This window comes from Ascidia mentula, chromosome 3, assembly GCF_947561715.1.
Source record: "Ascidia mentula chromosome 3, kaAscMent1.1, whole genome shotgun sequence".
In the NCBI taxonomy this organism is placed as follows: domain Eukaryota; kingdom Metazoa; phylum Chordata; class Ascidiacea; order Phlebobranchia; family Ascidiidae; genus Ascidia; species Ascidia mentula.
This window is the reverse complement of record NC_138568.1, coordinates 8,856,417-8,871,613: the sequence shown is the minus strand read 5'-3', so window position 1 is coordinate 8,871,613 and position 15,197 is coordinate 8,856,417. Positions and strand designations below refer to the sequence as shown.

The window sequence follows — 15,197 nt, the reverse complement described above, 5'->3', positions numbered from 1 at the left end:
GTCATAGCACAAGCATAACAATTTATGTCGGCTTAGTACCAACAGATAATTTCTGTCCAGCAAAGCATCAATGTTTTCAATCACGCATTCATGTCCATGTTTTGGAGCCCAACACACATAACAAGGTTGTTTGCTTCGTTCAAAGGTAATTTTTCCAACCGAAAAACGTGTCGCAATCGTCCATTGTCGAGATTTTTCTTTGTGGAAATTATACGACACCAACTCGACTTTATTGCCTTCGCTAAAGTTCTCCAAATCCATGGCGACAACACCAACAGCAGGCACAGACAAGAGGTTAAATAGAGCAAGGCCTTTTTGATGACACAGGTACTATTGTAAACCCCGACGGTGAACCCTTGGAGCGCCTCTCCACTGCGCCCAAACCGGTTTTAGCCGGTTTTTTATGCTTTGTTAGCATTTGGGGATTGTCGGCTTACTGCTCTTTGTGCAAACAGCTCTGATATTTCGCAGATTTGTTTCTGGTCTCGGGTAACTGATTAACTACTATTGTTCTGGAGTGCTTTCTGCTCCTCCAATGTTTTCGGAGTGCTACGTACCGAGAATAGTTGAGGTCACCGCCCATAAATTAGAACATATTTCGTGTTCCTTGCGACAAAACTTGCCAACACGATATACATGTCCTGACAGCCTATGCGAAAAATAACAGAAATTTTCCTTAGGGAACTATGGACAATGTTCAAAATAAACAGCTATAAAGCACATCACTTCTCTTCCCTGGTGTTACGACATGCGTTGAAAATAAATAACTTGTTTTTTTTTTAATTAAAGGAAAATTTTTGCTCAATGATTTACACAGACTCATTGCACATCAGGCATTTTTAACCTCTTTCACCTTGCTGTTGTGGGAAATGCGGTTTGGCGATGTAATGCTACGTTGTGTTGTTAAGACGTACATTTGAAACTCAAGTCACAGGTGGCAACTATGAATGGATGCTTAATTACATCCATTGACACAATAATTACAAGCGGATCAGTTGACCGTGAGAAACCGTGGGTTGAAACAGGCAAACACATTCACATCATTTTCAAGTCCGATTTTGGCCAAAAAAATTTTTTGTATGTCTTAGAATTTGATGTGAAACCAGTTTCTGCAAACGTAACTTGGATTTTTTTTTTAGAAATTAATTGTAAAAAGTTTACTTTTTTGGCATACATAGGTTTTTTGTAAAACCTTCAGTTTCTTTTTGAACGCTTTTGGTCATGCAAACGGAGCTGATGCAATGCTTGTTGCAGTGATCGACCGAAACCGCACAGGGTTCCTGCTAACCAACTATTGTAAACGCTTGAAAGCTCTTGTTGATCTGAATTGTTACGCTATTTCGATGTGTTACGGAAATGTTTGCAAGGATGTCGAACTCTTTCATAACAGTTGTGTTACAGACAATACTCTCCCCAGCACGAAATAATTCCTTCCCGCCACCAAAGTGATTTTTGTTGTCGACGTCTTGTGACGTAATAAGCATGTACTATCTTACATTCTTCACTTTTCGGCCTGTGTAATGTTGAGGCTGGTGTAATGAGTCTGTATGTGCTTATAATATTCTTTTTGAATAGGTATGGTCAGAAAATCGTTTAAAATCACAATTTAGGAATCGATTTTGAAACTGTCGAAATAAACGTGCATATTAAACTGGACCAACCTTATAAGCAACTACCAGTTGGAGAACTGTAAGGTGGAATTGAGAGAGTGCTCGAATTCTACAAGTTGTTTATATCGGTTCATACGTATTTTGACTTTCCAGTTGTGTAAAAATAGTCATATCTAAAACAAGGAAAACTCGCTTATTTACGCTAATTTAATAAAGATTTTGTATTTGTTTTCGCACGTTGGACAACGTTGACATGCACTGCAGTATTTGCCATTGACTCAGTGAACACGTTGCGCGACCTGCTAATTGTGATAGATCAGGTTTATCAATCACTCGTGCCGGCATCAGGCAAGGTCATTTCGTCATTGAATCGACGTCGTTGCACTGATGAAGTTTGCTATAGGGTGTCGGCTTCGATTGAAGTGCCAGCAGACTGTGAGTCTCGCCTGCTAAGCCGCTTAGGGTGCTTGATTCGTCACTTTCGATTGTTCTATTTGCGCCTGGTAATTAAAAGGCGGCGTTGGGTTTGTTTTTTTTAACCTGGCAGGGCCTAAAACAATGCCATTGTTTAATTATCTATTTTCAGCGGTGACGCCACGCCCGATTTTTCCCTTACGCGTTATAGCGCTTTAATGAAGCGTTGCGGTATTTTTGGCGGCGACTTGCAAAAACAATGGCCGATCTATACGCGGCTCAGTTGCTATTTTTGAAACTCGCGCCCAATATACATGCACACGCGTATGCAGTATAAAAGTACCAGGAACAAAGGACGGCAGGTCATTGGGAAATCACCGGTTAAGTGACGTTTCCACTTTTACCGAGGTTCAGGTACTCCCCTTAGGCAGAAGTATGGTGACTGATTGTTCTGCTTTTGTAACCTCGACGGGTAAATGCTCCGGTTGCCTGGGACGTGGAAGACATCAAACCGATTGTGTCTTGAAAAGGATGAGGTGTCGTTCGCCCGAATCCTACTTGGTTGATTTGAGGATGCTTGTCATTGTGCAGTGTGCTATCAATCCCTTTGCGTGCGAAGCAATTCCAGTTCTAAAAGTCGCGTATAATGAGTAGCAGCATACGCATTTGGAAGGTGTGTTATACGCCTTATCATAGCGCGGGTAGGTGAGTGCCGAGCTTTAGAATATGCGTTGCAACCTGGACACGGGCAAGTTGATACGTATCACATATTCTAACATCTGTTGCCTATCTAAACGTAAAGACAACATGGAGACAAAAAAGTACAGCATTATTCATTCCTACATAAAATTAGATACGCGTGTATTTGGTTGTCAGAGTTACCTGTAACGAGCATTGTGTTTTCTATAGAAGATGGGTGAAGGGTATAGCAGTGTATTTATGTAAGATCTACGTTGTGTAGTTTACAAAACACAAACGCTGAAGAGGCTATTTCGTGCGTGACCGACGGCACTAACACTAAACAGTGTTTTTGAGTTCGAGAAGTTTATTTTGCGCCTGCAGAGCACTTCTCTCGAACGACGACACTAGCGCTATTTGCTTTAGCCGGGTTCGCTCGGGCAGGGCGTACAAAAGTCCTGTTTTTTGCCAGCTTCACGAGTTGCCTCGCGCCCAACGCTCGGATAGCAAACAAAGTCTAACAATGGAGGCACGAGTGAGCATGAAAGCGACCCAGAGAGAAGTTTTCGCCTTCACAATCAAAGAGAAACGAGAGAAGCGAGCGCGCGGAGTTTTACGTCACAAGAAAAACGGGAAGGCCTTTTTTTCTTGCGCTCGATCTGGAGTGGTTGCGCCCTCTCCTCTCTCCCACGGCTTCGAGTCAGTTGCTTCGATGCGAGAACGCAAGTGCCAGGTTGTTGTTCAGCAGCATCTTTTCAGTTCACAGTTTCGGGACTTCACATGGATTTATGGAAGCGAAAGTTACTGTCGTATTCAAGGGGAGCTTAAATAGGCAGGCTTAAACTGGATTACTTGTTAGTTGGAGTGGCAAGAACCGCAGATTGATAGTCTAGCAGTACCAGTAGATATTAAATAATTTCCTTTAGAGCAACAAATTTTGTACAATTCTGGTTGCTTGGCGCGTGAGGTGCAAGGACATATTGGTTAAGTCGGCGTGGCAAAATGTCGAAATGGTTTTAGACTTCGGCAGGCAGTGAATTTGCTCTTCGGCGTCACAATATGCCTTGTTTGCGAATCGGTGCAGAGTCTAACGGTCGAGTCTCTGTAGCCGCTAATTCAACAAACTGCCGAAGTTCGGCGACGTACGTAAGGCGAGGTATGTGCTGAAGTAAAATGGGCTAATTCCAGACAGAGTGACATGCGTATTGAGATAAGCGACTTCGAAAATTTCGGGTAAATTATTCATGATCAGTCCGAACTCCGGGATTGGTGCCACATAGGTAGACAATGCTGATTAGTGTCTTAATTAAGACCAGCCGGAAAAGCGCCCTGACAAAGGTTGGCGTTATTAAAATATTGGCGACGGAAATTCTGCGATATGTTTACGCGAAAGCAGAAATAGAACGGGCGGCTATTGTGATGTCACAATACGTGCCGTTGTACCTATTGTCACTTACTGGTGACGATATTGTATTGTTTGTTGATACGACTGAGAGACTCTGCTTATGATTGTGACCTGATGCTAAGGGTTCGAAAACATGTTTGTGCTACGAAACTGTTAGGCGGGAATGATGGCAATTATCGCTCAATTGTACCAAGCCGGTGGGAACCTCGTTAATGTGAATGGATCATCGCTGGATATTTTTGTATCTTACCAGTGAAGGAAGATACGCACTGGCCAGGGTAACACAAAGAACCTGCTAGTTAGTGCAAATTGCGCCCGCAATCCGCTCGATCCAATTATTCCCTACTATCCATTGTTGTCACGCCGCTGGTCGCCAGCGTTGAACTCTACTTCAAGTGGAAACACAATAGGCCCTTCACAAGTTCGCAGCACTCGCAACAGTAGTTAGTCGCGGGTACACATCATGTTTCGTCAGCTATCTCGATTTGCAAGTCACGCGGGTGCCGATGGAGTCCTGCTTTTCAGAATATTGTGTTGCAATGTCTCTGCAAATTTACGAAACAAACTGTAGAGTCAGCTGGAAAATTAATTCGAAGTCTCGAGGCCACCCGCGCCTGGTAAATAACAGTGGTTTCAAATTCCAGGGCCGTTCGCCCGTAAGCCAAACAGCAAATATCTAGTTACACTTTATGATCGATGGTGCATCACAAGGCATAAATTGATTTGTCCTTGTCAGCATACGTACATCACACTACAGTTTACCATGACCATTTACCTCACAGAGTTGTAGACATGTTACGTTTTACGCGGTTAGACGCCAGAAATGTCTCGAATGCAAACAAGCCGCAATTGCGGCATGAGCGAAATACCGAAGTCGTGAGTGCACGCACCTAGCGCGAATGTTATCACGACAACTAACCGCTATTGGTATGTTATACATGGCTGGGGAGGTCGTTTCGCGAATATGTAATGTTCTATTGCCATCGCTAAGGTACAGATGTAATCCCTGTATTATTACCTCGGAATTCAATGGCATATCCCGGAAGGTTATATGCATTATTTATTGCGTAGATGCCTTTTGCGTAGAGACTTATGCGACGGATGTAAAGCTCGGGGTCCCGGCCCAGAGCCTCCTGCAGCGGATAGAAGCTAAATGGCATGTTGATTTAATTAAGTGCCTAACACAGGCGACTGAGTACTCAATTATCCGCGCCGCAAGGATTGGCCGTCTCGCTATTTTGCCTCGGTGAACGATATTTATAATATTACGGACTTGGGTGTGTTTAGGTGGTGTTGTGTGCAGAACGTCCCACGTCACTTGTTAACACTTCGACCTGGAAGGCCTCTGTCACCAGGGGAGGGGTATTTATAGCATGTTGACGGGCTTGTTTTGCCACGAAGCTCATCGGAGCGCGAATGGAGTACCAGTCGTCAAAATGTGCGTTCGAACGAGGCACGAAATAAGTCGGAATGTTGTACGGCGGTCGTTTAGTAGTCTTTACGATCGTGCTAATTACCAGCGCGACCCAAATTCTTGATGTCTCACAGTTCGAGCTCCGTGCGCCCTTGACTTTTTGTGTCAATTTTTCCGAGCGACTGACGCCAGCATCACTAATCGAATTTGTTTTTTGAAATATTTCAGATTTAAGTGCTCTAGACCAAATATTTATCAAGCTTTTACACTCCTGAAACTGTGTTTTTGTTTGGATTACCACTTGAGACGTTATCTGCGAAGATTTACCCAAAGGTTATCGGTAGGTTTGCATTATTGCTTGGTTATCAGGTACTGTGTCTAGACATTTGCGGGGCTAATTTGCTTACAATAACCAATATTAGAAACAATAGGGTCTTTGTATTAACAAGCAAACTCAACTTTTAAAGCTGTGTGGGGATTTGTTACGTAGGCAGGATAACTTGGTTATCTAAGCTCTTTTTAAATGAGTCATTGCGACAACAAGCGGCCCAGTGTAGTTTTACTCAAAACAAGTACATGCGCAGTGTACTTTCCGTGTCTAAATCCGACATGGCGTCCGTGTTTTTGGATACACATCTAAAGCTTAAGCACCTGCAATCAAGCGCTCTCGACGGGCCGCGGGCCATGGCGCCGCAGAGTAGGATTCGACCGCCTGGCAAATCCCGCTATTACGAAGACCTTGTTTGTTGACCGTGACGGCGCGATGATCGGGCGGGAGGCGATTACAACGTTTGTCGGCCAACACTGGTAACACGCTCGAGGCCACGGCGCTGTGTGCGAGCTCGTCACGTCGAGATTGCTCAGTGGGATTAGCTCAATGCCGCAAAAATGTTCAACGCCATGAAATTAACCCGCTTAAAGTTTCTGCCTTCCGGGGCCCACGCGCGTATGACTGTTCGTATAAACATGACGCTGATCTGTAACCCAAAGTTTTAATCCTTGTTATTTCGCAATCTTTCCACAGACATTGAAACGACGATGGACGAGACAGTCCATCAAGAAGGTCTCTTGCGCCACCTACTGAGCGAAAGGCATTTAAAGGACGACGTAAGTAATAATACTGTTTGTGCAGCACTGTTAATTGTGTTAACAACATATACATGATTTGAATGAGTAACATGCGCTTCAGGCATGTTTTTGGTTGCTTTTATTCAGTTGTATTTTTTGAATTTGCAGGACGAGTTCGTGTATTCGTTTCTTCTCGGCTCGCGACTTTTCCTGTCGCCACACCAACTTCTTACCGAGCTCAACAGATTGGCGTGCGAAGATCAAACCGCGACACCTCGACCCGCTAAATGCGCGGGAAGCGTGTGCTCCAAATGCCGCCAACTGCACGCGAAGACAGTCGGCTCAGCAGGAGCTAACAACATTCGCGAATCCAAGCCATCTGTTGGATTTTCCACCGAAGCTATGGAGTCCAGCGTGCGCGGCACAGATTTTAGGTCGTCAGGTCCTGTTGAGTCAATTGCGGAAGGCGAAGACACAATCAAGCGACGTAGACGCGGCAGGCGACGAGTCGCCACCGACTCTGATGCGACACCTAGTGCATCTGCGTTACCGGATCGACTTGTCGCTGACAGAACGTCGGTAGTTTCAAGAGATTCCGGAATATTATCAGCAGTTATTGAGATCGATGAACTTGATGGTGTCAACAACAGACACCGTAGGGCGCCCTCAAGTCCTCGACTTACAGTCCCTACGTCACAAGATGCAGCCACGTCGTCAGCCTGCAACGACAGCGGAATGATTCTCGACGAAGATGTTGAGGAGTTGTGCGACTGCCAAGAAACCACTGTGACGCCACAAATCAATCGCCGCCGCCAGCTTGTGCACGTTTTGCACGAGTGGGTGAAGCATTTTCCCGCCGATTTCCGTAACAAAAAGATTATGTGGTCCCTCAATGACGTCATCAAAAGCTGCCAGGCCGAACAGGTAATATACTTAAAAAAGCCAATGAATATTTCCTGGAAGATTTTTTCTGAAATTGTATGGTTTAAACAAACTGTTTAAGCTAACGCCGGTCAATGCACATCCCAAAACTTATTTTCTGTTTACAGGAATTGCAATCCCGTTGCACAGCGGTGGTTGACTGCATATCGCGCCGTACAGCCGCACAGGAGAGCTACGAGCAGCACTTGAGCGACGCTGACGTCGAGGACGCACTTCAAAAAACCCAGAACGCGCGTAAAACCCGCGACAAGCTGGTGTCGACCATCATGAACCTGAAAAACGCGGCTGACGTCAATCAAATGGCCCAGCAATTGTGCTTGATTGAGATGGTAAGTCACACACTTCCTCAGCCGTACCGATTTAACTTTTAGTGTCGGGCGCACTTCGATGAACTTTCAACTGTTTTTCTAACATTAGCTAACTTAGTTTTTTGTTCTTTCTCAGGATTTCTTGAAGCACGTTGGAGCGGAGGAATTTTTGCAGCTTTTTACAGCTAATGGTGATGAGGATGTGCGAACAAACTTGGGCGCCTGTGTCAGGTGGTTCAACCGCCTCAGTCACCTTGTCGGCACCGTTACTTGCATGGTAAGTGTCACATCCGCGTACATCAAACAGTTAATAATATTCATTCCACCTTTCCATCGTTTGTTAATGGTCTTTCGAAAGTTTAAACGCGTCTTGGTTTCTTTTTAGTGCCGTAAACGGAAGCGAGCTCGTCACGTGATCACATTTTTCGCACGGGTTGCCAACCGGTGTTTCGAACTTTCAAACTTCAATTCATCGATGGCGATTTTGACCGGCCTCAGTCTCGGGCCAGTTACGAGGTTGAAGAGAACTTGGAACAAGTTGAAGTTGTCTGAATTGCACAAGCTACAGGTAATTCAAACACATTATGCAGGACTGTACGCCGACCCTGAAATTGTTTGTTTAATAATGAAGAAAATATTCAAATAGTTATGTTCCTCTATTTTTATTAATCTTTTAATGTTTTTGCAGAACATCTTCGATCCCGCAAATAACTTTCAGAAGTACCGCACCGTGTATGCCTCTCGCATCGGTTCCTCACGCCTCGCCATGGCGCCCTCGAGTGGCGAGAAAAGCCACGACGAAGCCACCAACCGATATTCTATGATTTCGCAACATTCAATTACCTCTGTGACGTCAACGTGCTCGCAACACGGTGACTCTGGAATCGAATGCGACCACGATACGTCACCAAGTTCTGTGACGTCACCAGGTGCGTCCTCGCCGGGTGTGACGTCGTCGAGTCGCGCATCGACGCCCAAGAAGCACTTCAAGTTCGAAAGGAATGCTGCCCCCGAGGGAATTATTGTTCCATTTCTCGTGCTGATGGTTAAAGATGTTTACTTCTTAAACCACGCCATACACACTGTTCAAAAGGATGGAAGCATCAATTTCGAGGTGAATATACCGCACTTGTCCTGCCTATCTGTAAATATACTTCTTGTATTTAACTCTCCCTTTTCCCCTTCAGAAACTGCGCCAACTGTCAAATCTATTGCGACCATTGGAAGAGTGGAAACAAGTTGCTGCTCCCTACCCTAAAGACAGCGCCATGCAAGATTTCTTGCTACATACACCAGTCAACAACGACGAAGGTGTGTATATAAAACATTTAAATATACCCTACTTTTTCTTCTTTGCAAATCCTTTGTATGGAGGTGATTTTCAATGAGTAAACTAACTGTTATATTTTGGTTTCGCAGAACTGTATCTTCTTTCGTACAAGCGTGAAGCACCGACAAACCGCTTCGAAAAGCAACAACTGAAAACTTTAAGAGCCGATCGCGAATCGAAGAAGAAAATCAGCAGGAACGAGACGAACTTGAGCAAGAGCGCGCGCAGGAAAACAATGTAAAGAGTCGAGGTGTAACAACACGGAGGTTCCGAGGTTGATTCCCGAAGAGAAACGGAGCGAATGCGAGAGAACTAAAACCGAGAGAAAAAAGAAGAAGGTTGTTATCAATGAAAAAAACTGTACTGGATGTAGATGGCTTGTATCCTTCCATGACCTGTAGAACACAACGAAAGGAGCATTTCCAGCTCCGACAGAAGTTCGATTTCCCTTTGCGCCAAACGCAAAGTCATGTAACCCAATATTTGTAGGCTAGTTTTGTCATTGTCAGTAGTGATCACTTTTTGCGACAGATTGCATTTCACAATCTTCTCTACCGTAGAACAATTCCTAATTTTGTGTCGACACTCCAAATGCAGAAACCGCTTTGACGATTACTTTGCCGCAAGCAAATACGCCCTCAACGAACACTGAAAAATTGTGCAGTTACATTTTTTTTGTTTTTCTATTTGAAGAAACGTTCCTTACTGCAAGCTGTTTATGATATTTAGCGAACCCCGCCGAGCCCAAGGCTCAGTTTGTTTTTTTACGTTCGTTCTCGTTTTTTTTTCGTTTTTGTTGCTTCTCGTTCTAACGCTGTGCATTTTTTTGTTGGATCCCCGGACTGCCATCCGCTGTGTGTACAAAAAGAAGAGAGATATTCTAACGATGCCTTTGTCTTGTGACGTCATGGTCTCTGTATTACGTCATTGTGAAAAACGCGCCTGCGACGTATTGTTACTTGTTTGTGAAGTTCAATGTTTTTCCCTCGTGCGCCCGCTTGATTTCTTGTCGGTTGAATAATCAATCACTGACAATAAAGGTGAAAATTACAGAAACCTGTCCGTATTCATTTGGAGTTGTTCGAATAGTTTTCTGCATTGAAACAAAAGCGAAACTAGTTTATGGCTGCACTTGGTAGCTGATGAATTCGCTAAAACATCAAAAACAAGTGAATTTGAGAGAAATCGCGCTGTAGAAATAGAGCTTTCTTGGCTGAAACATTTTAATTCTTTGTACAAGTTCGAAGAGCCATTGGCAGTTTTCGATTTTAGCTTTACCACAGCTTAACAAACGTTTTCGCTTCCTAGCCCTTCTAATTTGTTAAAATATTTTCGCGACTCCTAGGGTTTTGACTGAACCTGCACTTGTCTGCAGTGTTGCGGCGGCCTGTTTGAGAAGACCTGCCCTGCAAACATTATTTATATCATTAATTCTTGTTTTGTCGGTTGTACGATTTATGCAGCATCAATGGTGATAAAATGCGCTTTACAAATACGACAGCAAAAAATATAAATATTGTAAAAGGTCACGTGCAATCATTCGTTTGTATGTTGCTGTAATATGCATTTTGAAAATTTTGATGTGCTAATCATTATAAGCAAACCTTTTCAATGCTGCTGTGTTCATCGTTAGTGCTGTAAACTAACTGACTGAGTTGCAACTGAGCGGCCGCAAAATCGTCAACCGAATGCAGACCCAAGCAAAAATAAAAATCAGGACTTAACAATCACGTGAACAGCTATTCTAAAGGGCCCACTGCAATGACGTCATTATTTAAGATGTTGATGCAAAAATTTATGTATAAATAAACATCTTCGAATAATACATGATTCTTTATTTCATGACTGAATTAGCAGTATAGGATTGGCGCCGTGGGAAATCATGTACATGTAAAAAAAAGCTATCAATGGTTGAGATTTGTGCTATTCTACAGTATTATGCCTAGGTCTAGCGTCATTTAAATGCTTTGTGTAGGAAACAGTGGCACGATGCATTGTTGCATATCAGGGCGAAAGTGTTTCAAACATGTCGTTTAAAGTTGGCAGTGACCGAAGCAAATTTTTAGAATATTTTTTGTTTGATAAAAAAGGATTTAATTTGCAGTTAATACTTTCAATGTTAACTTGCAAAACATGTTTAGCTTCCTTTGAAACCAAGACGACTCATGATGTGTATACCATTACGTTTAAACAACTTCTTAAATTATTCGAATTTGTGTTATTCACTTAGAGACTCCAACCAACAGAATGCAAATTAGTATTTAACTGACTAGCCCTAAACAGTTTGTGACAAATTGCAGCCCTGAATCACTATTGCAATTTTGCAAAGCTAAATTTGCACGAGTTTCATTGGTTACACTTTAGCTTCCGCATTTATACAGTGGTGCATCACCAACAGATAGTGCTGTTTGTGTCTTGGAAGTAACTGACGTAGACCGTGTGCACAGGTTTCGGTCCTTATTCAGTAACGTTAATCAACGAAAGTTTGTATTTGCCTGTAACACAATGACGTCTATCCACCATTACAAACACCGTAAACTTTTAATCTTTGGCAACTGCATTGTTGGGGTTTTCCGGTTGGAAACTTAGTGGCGATTTTCTACGTGACGTTAAAAAAACTGAATGTCAGTTATGCTGGTGGTGTAAAGGGTATATACACAAAGTTTTACGATTTTGAACCCCTTAACCACAGAGCTCTAGCTATAGAATCAAAGCAAAGATGGCGGAAGTCAAGATTGAAGCAACCGTCAAAGTAAGTATTTGCTTGGTAGCCTATTATATAGTATCAGTATCCGCATGTATATATATTTTTTTTCAAAAGGGAGAAGCACAGTTTGTGATTACCATTTGTAAAGCGGATGGAGAGGTTGATATAAAAACTGTGCGATTTGACAGCAAGGAGAAATGTGGTAGTACGGTAGTAGGAGATGGTACCCCAACCACATCCAATGGTAAGTTTTTTTTAGCTTAAGCACTTGTTTGGGCCGAAGTAGGGGACAGTAATAGTTGTGAAAACAGTATATCAGGTTTTAAAACATCGCGTCTTGCTTTGAAAACTTTTTGACAATTGCAATGTAAAATTAATTATTTGTAGATCATGTGTGATCTTAAACAAAGAAACATTAGGCAACGGGTAGTGAACCGCAAACCAAGTTTATCCCGTTTCAACTAACTATTCTGTTGTAATCTGCGATGGTTGTATCGGTTTCTGTTGACTTGGGGGCCACTGATTGTTGCTGACGCTTCTGACGATTTCCGCCAAAGGGTCGTCTTAATTTCATACTCATGAGTCACTTTCTTTCCTCACGTATACAACTGCTTTTCTTAGCTGTCTAAGTATCAACTTTTGCTGACTTGTGTCATTCACCTCATAGTTCTATCTGACTGTGTTGACGCTGGTCACGATCGCCAACAATCCTCTGCACAAGTTATGGACACGGAAGATGATGAAGAAAGTGATCTTCCAAAGGACATTCCGCCTGTCGGCGAGTTCACTTACGATATGAACTATAGAAGAAGAGGCCTGTTCGTTGTGTTCAATCACGAAGTTAATACTGTGTTATTTTGAATGAATTTCAACTTCTAAATATGACCGTTTTTGGTATTTTGAAACAGAAATACGACACGCGTCCCAACCTTCCAGAGAGAAAAGGTACACATATCGATAAGGCCTCCCTCGAAAGAGTGGCCAAGTTTTTGGGCTTTGATTTCAGAGTACACGATGATCTCCAGAGAAAGTGTTTACTTCGCCAAATCGAGGAGTGTAAGTATAATAATACTAATAAGCGAAACTGCCTAGACTATGGGTCAGCAACCTTTTGAACAAAGTGTTATATTACAATATTAGTAGTAACCTTGCGTACCAAAACGTTTTTGCATTGTACAGGTATTTACATTAAATAAGAACTCGTAAAGCGATTGGCGTGTCATGCATATGATCACCACGACTGCCAATATATTATTCTATTGTTCTTAACATACATTAAAGTTTGGGAAGTACCACAAGCTGAAAATGCTTTTTCTGAGAACACGTTTTAACTCAAGAGTTTAAACCAACGACCGTTTCAAGTGGTCTTAACTTAGTTGAGTATTTTTTTAGATGGAAAAATGGATCATTCCAACAGCGACTGTTTTGTTTGTGTAATCTTGTCGCATGGGACTACAAATGACCGTCTTTACGCCTACGATGATCCCTACGAATTAAAGCGGATTACAGATCAATTTAAGGGAGACAAGTGTCCTTCTCTGGCTAGAAAACCAAAACTTTTTATCACACAGGTAATTTGGAAAGAAAAAAAAACTTATGTGCTAGAAAGCCGTAATAATATTGGTAAGCTGCAGACAGGGTGTGTACACGCACTGTTTCGACCTGTGAGTTCTCATCAGTGCAGCTGTTGCAATGGCACTGTGCTAGCTTTTACACTAGCAGGCACACTAGATTCCACTTTGTGGTACCTGTCCGGTGAACGTCGATCTGTTGGGTACCCTATACTGAGTACCAAACAACAGAGACGAACCACTGTGAAGCGCACTATGGCCAAAAAAACTTGTTTCACAAATTTTAATATATTTTAGGCATGTAGAGGTCAAACACTGGACCAAGGCGTTACTACAAAAGAATACACGTGCTATGGACAAGATCAACCAGACGCTGGCCCAACGGAACATTTTCAAAAGGATGATGAGAACATTTCTATCCCTGTTGCAGCTGATTTCCTATTTGCTCATGCAACACCAGCAGGTACGTCCCGGCCAAATCAGTGAGCTGCTTTGTGCAGAATTTTTTTTGAAACGTAGTGTTAAGAAAGTGTTTTGCGTTACTGGTTTGTGCCACGTGGATTATTAACTTTCTAATAACAGAAATTGTACTACAAAATCACTCTTTTCTAGACTATTATGCGTGGCGAAATTCAGCGAATGGATCTATCTTCATTCAAGTGTTGTGCGATTGCTTGATCACGTTTGGAAGGCAGTGGGATTTGCTTAGGGTAAGTAACCTGCAAATTGTTGTAACGGACAATGGTAACGGTCTCGTTCTTTCGAAAGGTTTTGACTTTGGTCACAAATCGTGTGGCTCAGGAATTCGCATCTCATAACACCGAGTGCAAAAGGTTTGATGCAAAGAAACAAATTCCCTCCATTATTTCCCAGTTGAGGGGCAAAATTGTGTTTACCCAAAAACCCTACCAATAATAACATTTATATCAACAATGAAAGCAACATTTTTTTACTTTCCTGTGGATTTGGGAGGTTGTGTGGACGCTTGGAGATATTTCAACATTTCCGCTTCCCGCTTTAGATTTCCTCTTTTCTCATCTCCTCCCTTCTTCATATCACCCTCTCATTCTGTTGACTGACTCCCAGCAGGATACTATAATTTTGTTAATAGCAAGGAACGTAACCCAAACCTCCTGTTTGTACCGAAGATGTATATATCGTTAAGTTATATTTGTACGATGCCAATCATGGTTATACCAAGTTGTTTATTGTAAAGTATTTCACGACAATGTTGTTCTATGCCTGAATATTGCAAATAACTTTTTTTTTCATGTTCATACTTCACAGCAATGCTGATTATGACGATTTGCTATAAAACTGGTTGTGCGCCTGTGATAATGTGTACATATCTTGTGAGATATAATCAACACATATAATAATGCAATAAAATGTTACTTGGCAATGCTGAGCTCATTTTAGATTTCGGTAATTGTCGATACGACATTGTGACGGAACTTAGACAGGAACATAATTTGAAGCAAGAATGTCCCAAATATCACGAAAGCATATTAGAAAAGGTAAAGGCGATAAAAGCAAACGGGTACAGAACAAACGAATGCAATCGAATACAAGTGCGAATCAAAATTTATACAACAGCGGCCATTGCATGACAAGTAAACATATTAAATGCGACACCTAATGTACAGGTGCGTGTTGCAAAAGACAACATCGTCATATTGGTGGTGATATGTCATATGGGCACTGTAGATTTGATGATTCACTAGCGAGTGTCGTGAATTGCTTGGCGTGC

The 15,197-nt window shown here is 42.4% G+C and overlaps 2 protein-coding genes across 2 annotated transcripts; both read left to right on the top strand.

Moving 5' to 3' along the window:
• The first annotated feature begins 5,726 nt into the window (after positions 1 to 5,726).
• Positions 5,727 to 10,225, top strand: LOC145893855 (ras-GEF domain-containing family member 1B-like). The gene is made up of 9 exons (XM_082982221.1): positions 5,727 to 5,861; positions 6,546 to 6,628; positions 6,758 to 7,513; positions 7,639 to 7,860; positions 7,976 to 8,116; positions 8,225 to 8,407; positions 8,528 to 8,953; positions 9,027 to 9,150; positions 9,259 to 10,225. Exons 2-9 carry the CDS (start codon positions 6,560 to 6,562, stop codon positions 9,408 to 9,410), a joined length of 2,073 nt encoding a protein of 690 aa, XP_082838347.1. The 5' UTR covers positions 5,727 to 5,861; positions 6,546 to 6,559; the 3' UTR covers positions 9,411 to 10,225.
• A 1,581-nt stretch (positions 10,226 to 11,806) lies between these two features.
• On the top strand, positions 11,807 to 14,777 carry LOC145894916 (caspase-6-like). The gene is made up of 8 exons (XM_082983626.1): positions 11,807 to 11,921; positions 11,991 to 12,120; positions 12,544 to 12,716; positions 12,785 to 12,932; positions 13,269 to 13,447; positions 13,745 to 13,910; positions 14,060 to 14,157; positions 14,216 to 14,777. Exons 1-8 carry the CDS (start codon positions 11,889 to 11,891, stop codon positions 14,360 to 14,362), a joined length of 1,074 nt encoding a protein of 357 aa, XP_082839752.1. The 5' UTR covers positions 11,807 to 11,888; the 3' UTR covers positions 14,363 to 14,777.
• Positions 14,778 to 15,197: the final 420 nt, after the last annotated feature.

What these genes read in the sequence shown, in the direction of transcription:
- LOC145893855 (XM_082982221.1), top strand. Translation starts at nt 6,560, where the DNA reads ATGGACGAGACAGTCCATCAAGAAGGTCTCTTGCGCCACCTACTGAGC. An exon ending in ATGGAAGCATCAATTTCGAG is followed by an intron (nt 8,954 to 9,026) that starts GTGAATATACCG and finishes TTTCCCCTTCAG; the next exon opens with AAACTGCGCCAACTGTCAAA. An exon ending in ACCAGTCAACAACGACGAAG is followed by an intron (nt 9,151 to 9,258) that starts GTGTGTATATAA and finishes TTGGTTTCGCAG; the next exon opens with AACTGTATCTTCTTTCGTAC.
- LOC145894916 (XM_082983626.1), top strand. Translation starts at nt 11,889, where the DNA reads ATGGCGGAAGTCAAGATTGAAGCAACCGTCAAA. An exon ending in ACTTCGCCAAATCGAGGAGT is followed by an intron (nt 12,933 to 13,268) that starts GTAAGTATAATA and finishes GTATTTTTTTAG; the next exon opens with ATGGAAAAATGGATCATTCC. An exon ending in TGCTCATGCAACACCAGCAG is followed by an intron (nt 13,911 to 14,059) that starts GTACGTCCCGGC and finishes ACTCTTTTCTAG; the next exon opens with ACTATTATGCGTGGCGAAAT.